Source organism: Entelurus aequoreus, linkage group LG15, assembly GCF_033978785.1.
Source record: "Entelurus aequoreus isolate RoL-2023_Sb linkage group LG15, RoL_Eaeq_v1.1, whole genome shotgun sequence".
Lineage (NCBI taxonomy): Eukaryota > Metazoa > Chordata > Actinopteri > Syngnathiformes > Syngnathidae > Entelurus > Entelurus aequoreus.
In genome coordinates this window covers 9952602-9967564 of record NC_084745.1, presented here as the reverse complement: position 1 = coordinate 9967564, position 14963 = coordinate 9952602, and the positions used below count along the sequence as shown (strand labels likewise).

At 40.7% G+C, this 14963-nt stretch overlaps 1 protein-coding gene across 2 annotated transcripts in view; it reads left to right on the top strand.

Moving 5' to 3' along the window:
- The window catches only part of tnikb (TRAF2 and NCK interacting kinase b), a 60459-nt gene extending 47651 nt beyond the window's left edge, over window positions 1-12808 (top strand). For both annotated transcript variants that reach the window (XM_062020776.1, XM_062020775.1), the window contains 9 exons: window positions 2360-2480; window positions 2566-2736; window positions 2807-2950; window positions 3010-3144; window positions 3241-3341; window positions 5151-5300; window positions 5392-5551; window positions 8031-8170; window positions 8255-12808. In XM_062020776.1, coding sequence (XP_061876760.1) covers window positions 2360-2480; window positions 2566-2736; window positions 2807-2950; window positions 3010-3144; window positions 3241-3341; window positions 5151-5300; window positions 5392-5551; window positions 8031-8170; window positions 8255-8338 — 1206 coding nt within the window. In that variant the 3' untranslated portion in view covers window positions 8339-12808. The remainder of the gene's footprint in view (window positions 1-2359; window positions 2481-2565; window positions 2737-2806; window positions 2951-3009; window positions 3145-3240; window positions 3342-5150; window positions 5301-5391; window positions 5552-8030; window positions 8171-8254) is intronic.
- Window positions 12809-14963: the final 2155 nt, after the last annotated feature.

Below are 14963 nucleotides of genomic sequence, written 5' to 3'. Positions count from 1 at the left end.
ATGGGGCAAGTTTGGGGAGATTTTGACAAGGTGTGGGGACTGGTTGACATGACTAGACATAAAATGTATTTTAGAATAACTTAAAAATTGTAACGGGACAAAGGAAGTTTTTTACGACTCAAACTAGCGCAAACGAAAGGCAGTGTTATATTAATATTTGCCATAAGGCGGGCCAACTTCACACAGGTACATTTGGCCATTCTCGCTTCGTCTCGTTCCTAGCACCTCTTCTCACCATCGAAACCTACATGTGTATTTGCAAAGGTAAAAACAACGGGGGGTACTCATTGTGTTTTGTCCATGAACAGAACAGAGCGAACAGGCAGTGAGACTCACTAAGTATTCCACTCTGCTTTAAAGTGGAAAATATTGAAATTAAATTAAATAAGTTTATTTCGGTCATATAATCAACCATTAACCATTTTGTGTGACAGTACAGTACAAATTATACATATATAACAATCATACACATTTACACACAAAAAGAAAAGAAAAGAAAAAGCATGACCGAAAAAGGAATAGGCTGAAGCCAAGGCTTATATTTGCCTATCCTATACCTTCACTGAAAATAAGATTACCTGGAACATCAACATTAAAAAGAAAACAAAAATCAATGGGATGAAAGTAATCGTTGCTATATTTTATAATTTTCAATTATTTCACCTTTCAATGTTTTCTTAAACCTTAACAAAGAAGTACATGTCTTCAACTCATCACTGAGCTTGTTCCACCATTTAACTCCTAAAACTGAAATACATTTGTATTTTGTATTCGTTCTTGCTTTACATATTTCAAAAACCAATATCCCCCGTAAATTATAGTTTTCTCCTCTTAATTGAAATAACCTAAGAATACAAGCTGGAAGTCTGTTGTTCTTTACTCGAAACATAATTTCCATTGTTTTTAAAAACACAATATCTGAAAATTTTAACACATTAGAACTTATAAATAATGGATTGGTATGTTCATAGTAGCACGCTTTGTGTATTATTCTAATGACCCTTTTTTGAAGTTTAATTATTGGGTCTACGTTTGTTTTATAAACATTTCCCCAAACTTCAACACAATATGTTAAATATGGAAAAATAAAAGAATAATATAACATATGCAAACATTTCTTATTCAGCATGTGTTTTACTTTATAAAGAATAGCAATGGATTTGGATATTTTTCCCTTTATATATTCAATATGCGGTTTCCAACATAATTTATGATCAATTATTATTCCCAAGAATTTAGTTTCATATACTCTATCAATTTCCACTTGATTTAATTTTAATTTTGCTTCACAGTTTGTCCTTGCACCACTAAACACCATAAACTTAGTTTTCTTATCATTTAATGATAACTTATTAATATCAAACCATTTTTTTAGCTGAATCAACTCAACCTCTATTATCCTCAACACTTCCTTCCGCTAACGTTGCCTTACCCTGGATAAATAAAGGTGAATAAATATGTGTAACCTAGTTCGTCAGGATGCTAGTGTGTTTGGTTAATGTTTATATACTTCATTACCCAGAAGGCTTAGCACTGTCGACAGGAATCTGAAGTAGATCTGAGCGCAATAATTGGGCCGTTTGATCAATAAGGAGTTGATATACTGTTACACCTTTTTTACGGCACAAACTAGCACAAACGAAAGGCAGTTTGATTTTAATATTTGCCATGCCAACTTCACACAGGTACATTTGGCCACTCTCGCTTCGTTTCGTTCCTGGCACCTCTTCTCACCATCGAAACCTAAGACGAGACTATGTGTGTGTATTTACAAAGATAAAAACACAGGGTGTACTCATTGTGTTTTGTCCATGAACAGAACAAAGTGAACAGGCAGTGAGACTCTATATGTATTCCAGTCTGCTTTAAGGTGGAAAATATTTCGCTAACATTGCCTTACACTGGATAAATAAAGGTAAATAAATACGTGTAACCTAGGACATCAGGACGCTGGTTAATGTTTATGTATTACCTTACCCAGAAGGCTTAGCGCTGTCGACAGGAATCGGAAGTAGATTTGAGCGCGATCAATAAGCAGTTGATCTACTGTTGCACCTTTTTTACGGTACAAACTAGCACGAATGAAAGGCCATTTAATTTTAATATTTGCCATGATAAATGGGGCCAACTTCACTCAGGTATATTTGGCCACTCTCGCTTCGTCTCGTTCCTGGCACCTCTCCTCACCATCGAAACCTAAAGAGTTGATATACTCTTGTTTTGTCTACACAAGAAACTAACAAATTTAATTTGCGTGAAATGGCGCGACCTTGCGAATTCCTGGAGGAACTGTTTAATTGGAGACTTTGTATGGAGCCTGTCAAGCTTGTGGCTAAGCTGTGTTTTCTCTTTCTGGTAGTACGGGATGGGAGGAGGCGGCAGCGGTGGCCTCAGCTCCAAGGCCTCCTTCACGCCATTCGTGGATCCGAGGGTTTACGGGACTTCTCCGACGGACGACGAGGACAACATCTCCGCTTCAGGTGGCCTTTAATCGCTTGGCGTAGACACGTCCTGTTTCCACGATGCTACGTGCTAACCACCTGTTTTGTGGCGGCGTCGCTGCAGCCATGTTTGCAGACGAGCTGCTGAAGCAGGAGCAGGCGCGCCTCAACGAAGCCCGCAAGATCTCGGTGGTCAACGTTAACCCCACCAACATCCGACCGCACAGCGACACGCCGGAGATCCGCAAGTACAAGAAGCGCTTCAACTCCGAGATCCTGTGCGCCGCTCTATGGGGTGAGCCGGCGCCGGCGTTCGTACAATCCGCGTCGCTCCCGTCCACGCTCTTACCCGTGCATTTGCATAGGAGTGAACCTGCTGGTGGGAACCGAGAACGGCCTGATGCTGCTGGACCGCAGCGGGCAGGGCAAAGTCTACAACCTCATCAACCGCCGCCGCTTCCAGCAGATGGACGTCCTGGAGGGTCTCAACGTCCTGGTCACCATCTCAGGTGGGCTCCTCGGAACGCGCTCGTCGAGGTTCCAATTCAACACCTTTTCTTGGGAGCAGGCAAGAAGAACAAGCTGCGCGTGTACTACCTGTCTTGGCTGAGGAACAGGATACTCCACAACGACCCCGAGGTGGAGAAGAAGCAGGGCTGGATCACCGTGGGCGAGCTGGAGGGCTGCGTGCACTACAAAGTCGGTACGGAGGTCTTGTTTGCGTCACAGGGAGCTTCAAGAAGGACGCCCGTTCTTTAACATCTGGCAGAACATTGAACTCAACTCTTCTGTGCTGCAGTCAAGTACGAGAGGATCAAGTTCTTGGTGATCGCTCTGAAGAACGCAGTGGAGATCTACGCCTGGGCTCCTAAACCTTACCACAAGTTCATGGCCTTCAAGGTGAGACATCAATAAGTACATTCATTGGGTCAATTAGAGATGTCCGATAATGGCTTTTTTGCCGATATTGTCCAACTCTTAATTACCGATTCCGATATCAACTGATACCGATATATACAGTCGTGGAATTAACACATTATTATGCCTAATATTGTTGTGATGCCCCGCTGGATGCATTAAACAATGTAACAAGGTTTTCCAAAATAAATCAACTCAAATTATGGAAAAAAATGCCAACATGGCACTGCCATATTTATTATTGAAGTCACAAAGTGCATTATTTTTTTAAACATGCCTCAAAACAGCAGCTTGGAATTTGGGACATGCTCTCCCTGAGAGAGCATTAGGAGGTTGAGGGGGGGGGGGGGGGGGTTGAGGTGTGTGTGGGGGGTTGGGGGGGCGCTAGCGGGGGTGTATATTGTAGCGTCCCGGAAGAGCAAGGGGTTCTGGGTATTTGTTCTGTTGTGTTGATGTTGTGTTACGATGCGGATGTTCTCCCGAAATGTGTTTGTCATTCTTGTTTGGTGTGGGTTCACAGTGTGGCGCATATTTGTAACAGTGTTAAAGTTGTTTATACGGTCACCCTCAGTGTGACCTGTATGGCTGTTGACCAAGTATGCCTTGCATTCACTTGCGTGTGTGAAAAGCCGTAGATATTATGTGATTGGGCCGGCACGCAAAGGCAGTGCCTTTAAGGTCTATTGGCACTCTGTACTTCTGCCTACGTCCGTGAACACAGCGGCATTTTAAAAAGTCATACATTTTACTTTTAGAAACCGATAATTTTGAAACCGATACCGATAATTTCCAATATTACATTTTAAAGCATTTATCGGCCGATAATATCTCTAGGGTCAATGCTAAAAACCATCGTCAAAACACTACTATTGCCACTTCAAAAAATTCCCGGTTTTCCCAGAATTCCTACTTTTCAATAACCTGACTCTCGCCAGATCCTTGTAGTTCGCTGAGCTCCACACAAGGATCTGGGCTCAAGGGCAATGCAAACTCCTTCAAGATAGCAAAAAATAATGAACCAATCAGGATCGCCGGGCGGGATTTTATAGATGTGACTGTTTGATTCAAACAACGATGGCGGCACGCAGCGAGGAATCGTGTGCTGAATATTGATTCTGCTTTTGCAACTGTTTTGTCGAATCTATCGAATATTAATTCAGTAGTTTATGAGCTGGGAGAGCAGTAGGTGTCGGGGGATGGGGACACAATTTCGATAAACCCTGTCCCGTTTATGTGCGACGTACACCTTTGCACTCTCTGATGTCGCTGTCGCCGAAAGAGATGACTGTTGAGAACTCGGTTCCTCTTCAGTTTTTTGCCATCTTTTAAAAGTGGACAGAGTGTCTTCGAGTTTACCTATCAAGCGAAAGCACTGTAAGCATTTTTGACACGGTCTCTCCTGAACGTTCAACAATTTCAAACCAAGTTCTGTTAGACGTTCGTCTATGTTTTTTTCGTTGGCGACTTTGTGAAATATTTTTTTGCTGTTCCCAATAAAGCCTTTTATTCGCATATTTTCTTTGCACAAACGACATCGATCGTCTACTGACATTGCTGCCTTGTTTCAGTAAAAGTTCTCTATTTTTTCGATCTGTCCTTATCCAATATGTCGGCTGTTCTGTTTTGGATTTCCCAGCGTCGCTCTCATCAGCGTCGCGGGTTGATTTGGATGTGAGTGGTTGAAGTAGTCTAACTTGTTAGCATGCTGATGTTAGCATTTCATTTCCTACTTTGGTCCTTTTCTGTCCATGCAAGCTCTATAAATCACCAACTTTGTCGTGTCTGTGTCAGTCCTTCACGGAGCTGCAGCACCGCCCCCTGTTGGTAGACTTGACAGTGGAAGAAGGGCAGAGGTTAAAGGTCATCTACGGCTCCAGCGCAGGCTTCCACGTCGTCGATGTGGACTCTGGAAACCCCTACGACATCTACATCCCCTCACATGTAAGTGTGCGACGAGGAAGGAAGGACCGGTTTCGGCATCACCCTGTTCCCATGGCGACCCACTTCAACTCTGTGTGTTGTCCTCTGACAGATTCAGGGTCAGGTGACCCCGCACGCCATCGTGGTTCTGCCCAAGACGGACGGCATGGAAATGCTGCTGTGTTACGAGGACGAGGGCGTCTACGTCAACACCTACGGCCGCATCACCAAGGATGTGGTGCTGCAGTGGGGCGAGATGCCCACTTCTGTCGGTACGTCCTCTGACTTTTCTCCTAAACCTGCCATATTATCAAATATATCACCATTATTTATTTTTGCCTACAAAAGTGTATTGGAGGTGTGCTAAATGTGACAGTCTAAAAATTATTTTAGTAAGCACACCATTTTGTGTGTCTGTACCTTTAATGCTAATTAGGTGGGTTTGGCCAAGAAGCCCAATTGTGTAGTTCAGTGTTTTTCAACCTTTTTTGAGCCAAGGCACATTTTTTGCGTTGAAAAAATCCGGAGGCACACCACCAGCAGAAATCATTAAAAAACGAAACTAGAGATGTCCGATAAAATCGGACTGTCGATATTATCGGCCGATAAATGCTTTAAAATGTAATATCGGAAATGATCTGTATCGGTTTTAAAAAGTAACATTTATGACTTTTTAAAACGCCGCTGTGTACACGGACGTAGGGAGAAGTACAGAGCGCCAATAAACCTTAAAGGCACTGCTTTTGCGTGCCGGCCCAGTCACATAATATCTACGGCTTTTCACACACACAAGTGAATGCAAAGCATACTTGGTCAACAGCCATACAGGTCACACTGAGGGTGAACGTATAAACAACTTAAACACTGTTACAAATATGCGCCACACTGTGAACCCACACCAAACAAGAATGACAAACACATTTCGGGAGAACATCCGCACCGTAACACAACATAAACACAACAGAACAAATACCCAGAACCCCTTGCAGCACTAACTCTTCCGTGACGCTACAATATACACCACGCCACTGAATTCATTCAATTTTCTGCCTATTAGCAGGGATGATTTATTTTCGAATGTGTAGTGAAGCTCTTTTTTTTTTTTTTTTAATACAAAGCTTTTCTGTAAAACAATGGGTACAAATTTAGCTAAATTTGCATTTTTTTTATCTTCTAATTTTACATTTGTTGTTTTATTCTGAACTGAAATTCCCAGTTGAATCGTTAATTCCTGTGAATTTATTTGTATTTCTGCTAATTTGCAGGGGGGGAAGAAACAAAATGATTACGTCTGTCCCTGACTTGCGTATAATTGACATGGCTTTAGGCTGTATTTTAAGATGTGCAGCAAAGCCTCTTTTGGCTTTTTACAGCGCTATCTTCCGGGAAGTGGTGGTGTGCATGCAGGGGGTGGGCTAATCTATCATGTCCAATATTAAGGTTATTCTGTCTTTAAATGTGAGTTTAAACACACTGTAGGAGACATTAGCTTAACATGCTCACCCTAGTGTTCTTGTATTTCTACCATTCTTGAGACATCAACAAGGAAAAGTACCTTCCATATGAGGAGGTGTGAACAAGTTAGGACATAAATCATTGTCCCAATACAGAAAACCATTGCATCTAATAGAGAATGTCTCATTTGCACCCCCTGGTGGTGCAATCTATCAAAATTAGGGTGGTCCCAAAAAGGAGGGATTTTTCAAATGGACTGTGTGTCGGTTTTCCAAGTTCTCCCACTCTGGTCAACATATGAAATAACAAGTGTGTAAAAAATGTAAGTGCTCCCCCTCTGGCCAATATATGTAATAACAAGTATGTGTAAGAAAATGAAATGGGCCCCCGTTGGCCAAAATTAATTTAAAAAAAATAAATAAATATGTATTGTAATACCTTGAAGTAAATAATGAAGATTACAAACCAATTACAAACAAAAAATAACTAAAAGCTTACCTTTTTTATATTTGTGTAGTTTGTATATATCATTAATGTTGTAAGTAAAAATCTTTATATATCTAGAAAGGGTGGTCCTAAAGAGGTAGGCATTTTTCTGGGGTCTCAAGAAGGTAACAAATACATGTGTGTGTGTGTGTGTGTGTGTGTGTGTGTGTGTGTGTGTGTGTGTGTGTGTGTGTGTGTGTGTGTGTGTGTGTGTGTGTGTGTGTGTGTGTGTGTGTGTGTGTGTGTGTGTGTGTGTGTGTGTGTGTGTGTGTTCGTTTTTGTATTTCTACCCTTCTTGAGACATCAACAAGGAAAAGTAGCTTCCGTGTGAGGACTGGTGATCAAGTGAGGACATAAATCATGGTCCCAATACAGAAAAACATTGCATCTAATAGAGAATGTCTCATTTGCACCCCTGGTGGTGCAATCTATCAAAATTAGGGTGGTCACAAAAAGGAGGGATTTTTAAAATTGACTGTCGGTTTTAAAAGTGCTCCCCCTCTGGTCAACATATGAAATAACAAGTGTGTGTAAAAATTTGAAGTGCTCCCCCTCTGGCCAACATATGTAATAACAAGTGTGTGTAAGGAATTGAAATGCGCCCCCTTTTGGCCAAAATTAGTTAAAAAAATAAATATGTACTGTATATAGAGACATACTGTAATAACTTGAAGTAAATAATGAAGATTAAAAACCAATTACAAATACAAAAATTTAAAAAACAACTAAAAACTTACCCTTTATATATATATATATATATATATATATATATATATATATATACGTGTGTGTGTGTGTGTGTGTGTGCAGCCTACATCCACTCCAACCAGATCATGGGCTGGGGAGAGAAGGCCATCGAGATCCGCTCGGTGGAGACGGGACACCTGGACGGCGTTTTCATGCACAAGCGAGCTCAGCGACTAAAGTTCCTGTCCGAGAGGAACGACAAGGTGAGGGAGCCGCAAACCGCGTGACCCTTTAACATTGACTGTCCTGGCTGCAGGAAAGAGCTCGTCCTTCTGCATTGTGTCCAGGTCTTCTTTGCGTCTGTGCGCTCCGGAGGCAGCAGCCAGGTCTTCTTCATGACCCTCAACAGAAGCTCCATGATGAACTGGTAACCCACTCTTGACACGCCATGGGGGTGTAGAAACCTTGTCGTCAGGCGCTGTCGCCCAGGAGCTCCACTTGAGGCTCGCGGTCACTCTCGACAGCCACGGACTGCGATGACATGACGCCGAGTAGCCTTTGACTCCCCCACCCCACCCACCCCTGTGGCCGACTGGGGAACTGCGGACGCGTTGTAGCACATCACTTCCTACCCTCCCGCCCCGTACTTCCTGGATCTGCTCCAACGCCAAATCCCTTGTCGATTGGGCGAAATAAGGGTTTTTGTCGAATAATAGCAAACGAGTAGATCACTTTGGGCATCTTGAAGGAAAAAGAGGGAAAGCAACTTCTCAACAAAGATGATAGCAAAGCTTTTTCGGGAGTTTCTGGTCAGTTTTGGTAGTCACGAGTCAACATCCGTAATTAACTCGACCATTCCTCCCTGGGAAACTAACTGGGTGCCGTTTCTTAGTCCCGTCACTGGAAAGTCACATTTTCTCTTGCTTTCCTTCAAGTTCAGACAGAGTAGCGTTTTTTTTGTCTCAGTGAACCAAGCCATGGGCTGGTTGGCCCATGAAAAAGAAAAATCTCAACAATTTGCAATGCAGCAGAGGCGGATATATTGTAGCTAATTCTTCTTAGTATTCTTTGAGCGACGTGCTCCTCTTGCATTTAGACCACTTGACAAAGGGTGCTGCTCACATTCATCAAAGTGCTGCTCAAAGACCTTCTTGTCTCGCCTAGTGCCACCAAAATGACACCAGGGCAGACCTTTTCATACCTGGCTGCTGCTGTCTGCGCGCAATGCAACTCTGTAAATACTCACTTGTTTTTTGTTTTTTTGGGGGGCACACCCGGATTGTAGTCTCCTCCGCGGGTGGGAGTTTTGCACAACATTGTCACTTTGTGCATGCCAACTCACCTTGTCGTCACCCCCTTTGATCGAACAAAAATGTACCAGCAGACGTGTTCATAGCAGAGCTGGTTACGGTTCCCTTCACCCTTGGGGATCCTGGGACCTTTGAGGGTCTTTCCATTGCTTTTGAAGATGGCATCATGCAACAGGAGTTGTAATGGGATTCATCTCAAAATTGGCGTTGTCCGTTGGTCGATAAGATATTTTTAGTACAAGCTATATACGCTGGAACTCCCCCATTGACTCCCTTTTATAATGGCCATTTTTCGATATACTGTAAACTAGGGCTGCAACAACTAATCGATTAAAATCGATTATAAAAATAGTTGGCGATTAATTTAGTTATCGATTCGTTGGATCTATGCTATGCGCTTGCGCAGAGGCATTTTTTTTATTTATTTTTTTTATAAACCTTTGTCTGCAACATTTACAAACAGCTGAGAAACAATAATCAAAATAAGTATGGTGCCAGTATACTGTTTTTCCCCCAATAAAATACTGGAAAGGATAGAAATGTAGTTTGTCTCTTTTATCCGATTATTAATCGATTAATCGAAGTAATAATCGACAGATTAATCGATTGTCAAATTAGTTGTTAGTTGCAGCCCTACTGTAAACCTTTTTCAAAAAAATGTCTTGTAATCAGACCATATTTTTGGTACATTAGATGGAATCTTTACCTGACATGTTTCCCGAAAGACTGTTGTCTGCAGTCTTCTTCAGTCTACCAATCAGGTAGACTCGACAGGTCTAAGAACAGCTGATAGGCAACAGGTCACAGTGGTCAGGTGACCCTTCTGAAGAAGACTGCAGGCAACAGTGGAAACATGTCAGGTAAAGATTCCATCTAATATACCGAAAATATGGTCTGATTACAAGAACATTTGAAAAAGTATATGAATAAGAAGACATTATGAACCTTTTTGAGCATACTGTAAACCTGTGATTTTATAACGCTTTGTCCATGAGAAACTGTTAAATCCAAGCATTTCCCTCTCAAAATATAGCTGAAACTCAAAAAATTAGAATGGCATGCTAAAATTCTTTCATTTCAGCATTTCCACATCAAAGGTGAAACTAATTGTGTGAATGCTCCAAAGCATTCACACATGGTTTTCTACACCAAAATTCATCTATTTCTTCTTCTTCTCCAGATTTTGGCTCGCTCTACCTTCTGATTCAAACTGTTCCAACTTCAAACTGTTCAGCCTATGGCTTATATAAGGCTTTCCCTTGACAAATTCAAAAAATTCCCAGAATTCCAGGTTTTCTGGGACATTTTTCCCATTCAAAATGAATTGGCCATTTTTCAAACTTCCACCATTTCCACATTTTCCAACCAATTCAAACCATTCCACCTTCAACATATTCCACCATTCTGGACATTGAAATGATCATTTTTCCAAGTTCAAAAAAATTCCAGGAATTGCTAGAATTCCCGTTTTTTTCTACCCCTTTTTTCACGCTTTTTTCTGTCGACTACTCCTTTCACATTTTTCTACCCACTTCAACCGTTGTACCATCGAAACATTCCTCTTAATCAGGACAAAAAACAAAGTTGTTTTTTGAACTGCAAAAATTCCCGGATTTTCCTGAAATTCCAGGAATTCCATAATACCATTTCTCAATTAAAAATGTTACTACTTCAACATTTCTCGACCGATTTGAAAAATTCTAACACCAATAATTTCAACTCATTCAAAACATTCACATTTTTGAGCATTTTCAAAAAAATTCCCAAATTTCAAAGAAAATCCCATTGAAATGAAAGAGACATTTTTGCAAGTTGCACAATTTCCAAATTTTTCAACCTATTCAAACCGTTCCAACTTCAATGCATTTCACTCATCCTGGACATTCAAAAAAAAAAAATGTCCAGGTCCAAAAAAATGTCCAGGAATTCCCAGAAATCCCGTTTTTTCAACCCTTTTTTTCACCCTTATTTCTGTCGACTGTTTTTTTCACATTTTTCAACCCACTTCAACCGTTCCGCCGTCAACACTTTCCTCTTACTCAGGACAAAAAAACGAAGTTGTTTTTTGAACTGCAAAAATTCCCTTTTTTTTTCCGAAATTGCAGTAATTCCATATTACCATTTCTCAATTAAAAATGTCCCTACTTCAACATTTGTCGACTGATTTGAAAAATTCCAACAACAATCATTTAAAACATTCGCATTTGTGAGCATTTTCAAAAAATTCCCGCTTTTCCCGAAATTCCCAAATTTCAATGAAATTCCCATTGAAATGAATGGGACATTTTTCCAAGTTGCACAATTCCCACATTTTTCAACTTATTCAAACCATACCAACTTCAACACATTCCACTCATCCTGGAAATTCAAACTAACACTTTCCCGAGTTCCAAACCAAATTCCGGTTTTCCTGGAAATTCAAACTCTTCAACATTAAAACCATTCCAATATTCAAACTATTCTTACATTCATACTACATTCTGTCAGCATTTCACTTCAACTTCAGTATTGGAGCATTCACACGCAATTCCTTCAGGACTATGCTAACATGCTAACAATAACATGCTTAGTTCTCATTAGTGAAATACCAAAAGATGAACTGCTAAATACCTGTTGAATTACCTAAAAAGCTAGCATGCTAATGTTAACTGTAACATACGTCAAGTACTAAAATATATTGCTATGTTTTTACCTGAAAAATATGACTAAGGCCTGTAAACCTACAAAAAAAAAAGCTAGCATACAGGTATCATACGTCAAGTGACGCAGGCTGTTTTAAAATGAGCTACGGGCTACATTTTGGACACCCCTAGTTTAAACGCTTCACTCATGGTTCTGCTGTACGATTAACGTTGTCTTTGGCACTTTTTCACTTTGGCCCTTGGAGCCAAAAGGTTTAGGCACCCATGATCTAGAACAGGGGTGTCAAACTTGTTTTTATTGGGGGCCACATCGCAGTTATGGCTGCCCTCTGAGGGCCACTTGTAACATTGAATAATATATACATTTTAAATTGCTTCATTACACAATTATTTATTGTTATATATTTTTATGTACACTGTAAGAAAAATATGTAGATTTTAGAGTAAAGTTTAGCTGTATTATGTTTTTATGGTAACATTTTGGTAATGGATCCTGTAAATGGGGAAAAAAGTACCACTGTTTTACTTCTACGGTCGTTGTTTTGACGGTGTATTACTGTAAATGGAAAAATATTTCACATTTTTTCGTTTTGTGTTTTTACTGTAAAATTCTGGCAACTGAGCTACCAGTTTTTTACCGAAAAATATTTTTTACAATGTACAATTTGATGGATAACTTAATTCAAAATCATGAGTCAAGCAGATCTTTAAGTCCTTTTTTTTTTAAATATTTGTTGCATTAGATTAAGTTCAAAATATGTGAAAATGCATGTATTTTTTTTTCTGTCAAAATAAAAAGTTGACTACATTTAGAAAGAAATAGACGCATGGTAATTGCAGGCCTTTGCGGGCCACATAAAATGAGGTGGCGGGCCAGATATGGCCCCCGGGGCTTGAGTTTGACACATGTGATTTAGAGATTTACAGTCGTGGTCAAAAGTTTACATACACTTGTAAAGAACATAATGTCATGGCTGTCTTGAGTTTCCAATAATTTCTACAACTCTTATTTTTTTGTGATAGAGTGATTGGAGCACATACTTTACGGTCACAAAAACATTCATGAAGTTTGCTTCTTTTATGAATTTATTATGGGTCTACTGAAAATGTGAGCAAATCTGATGGGTCAAAATTATGCAATGTTAATATTTGGTTACATGTAAGTAAGTAAAGTAAGTACTAAGTAAGTGAAACAAAAATTGAGCTGTTTGGCCACAATACCAGCAATATGTTTGGAGGAGAAAAGGTGCGGCTTTTAATCCCAGGAACACCAGGCCTACCGTCAAGCATGGTGGTGGTAGTATTATGCTCTGGGCTTGTTTTGTTGCCAATGGAACTGGTGCTTTACAGAAATGGGACAATAAAAAAGGAGGATAACCTCCAAATTCTTCAGGAAAACCTAAAATCATCAGCCCGGAGGTTGAGTCTTGGGCGCAGTTGGGTGTTCCAACAGGATAATGACCCCAAATGGTAAATGGGTTATACTTGTATAGCTCTTTTCTACTTTCAAGGTACTCAAAGCGCTTTGACACTATTTCCACATTCACCCATTCACACACACATTCACACACTGATGGCGGGAGCTGCCATGCAAGGCGCTAACCCCGACCCATCAGGAGCAAGGTGTGGAGTGTCTTGCTCAACGACACAACGGACGTGACAATGTTGGTAGTAGGTGGGGATTGAACCAGGAACCCTCAGGTTGCTGGCACGGCCACTCTCCCAACTGCGCCACGCCATCCCCAAACACACGTCAAAAGTGGTAAAGGAATGGCTAAATCAGGCTAGAATTAAGGCATACTTGCCAACCCTCCCGTTTTTAGCGGGAGAATCCCGGTATTCAGCGCCTCTCCCGACAACCTCCCGGCAGAGATTTTCTCCCGACAAACTCCCGGTATTCAGCCGTAGCTGGAGGCCACGCCCCCTCCAGCTCAGTGCGGACCTGAGACTGAGTGGGGACAGCCTGTTCTCACGTCCGCTTTCCCACAATATAAACAGCTTGCCTGCCCAATGACGTCATAACATCTACGGCTTTTAGAGAGTAGAGTGCACAACTGCGCACACAACAAGGAGACGAAGCAGAAGAACGAGGAAATTACAGACATGGCGACGCCGTCGACGAGCAAGATGAAGAAATACGCTTGCAAGTTCCAAAACGAATGGAAACAAGAATTTCAGTTCATCCAGGACAGTTCGAAGGGGAAGGTGTATGTTGCCTGTAAATTTTGTAGAACACCTTCTCCATTGAACACGGTGGCCGAAATGATATACTCATCATGAACGGAAAAGTTAAACAGGACAATACTGCCATCTAATGGATAGCCACCGGAACACTGAAATTCAAGTATTTATTTTATTTATATGTAAATAAAATATATATATGTATATATATATATATATATATATATACATATATATATATATATATATATATATATATATATATATATATATATATATATATATATATATATATATATATATATATATATATATATATAGCTAGAATTCACTGAAAGTCAAGTATTTCATACATATATATATATATATGAAATATATATGAAATACTCGAGTTGGTGAATTCTAGCTGTAAATGACCACGCCCCCAACCACGCCCCCCGCCCCCAACTACCCCACCCCCTACCCCCCACCTCCCGATATTGGAGGTCTCAAGGTTGGCAAGTATGAATGAAGGTTTTAGAATGGCCTTCCCAAAGTCCTGACTTAAACGTGTGGACAATGCTGAAGAAACAAGTCCATGTCAGAAAACCAACAAATTTAGCTGAACTGCACCAATTTTGTCAAGAGTGGTCAAAAATTCAACCAGAAGCTTGTGGATGGCTACCAAAAGCGCCTTATTGCAGTGAAACTTGTCAAAGGACTCTCTGTAAAGCACCAGTTCCATTGGCAGCAAAACAGGTCCAGAGCATAATACTACCACCACCATGCTTGACGGTAGGAATGGTGTTCCGGGGATTGAAGGCCTCACCTTTTCTCCTCCAAACATATTGCTGGTATTGTGGCCAAACAGCTCAATTTTTGTTTCACTTACTTACTTAGTACTTACGTACTTACTTACATGTAAGCAAATATTAACATTGCTG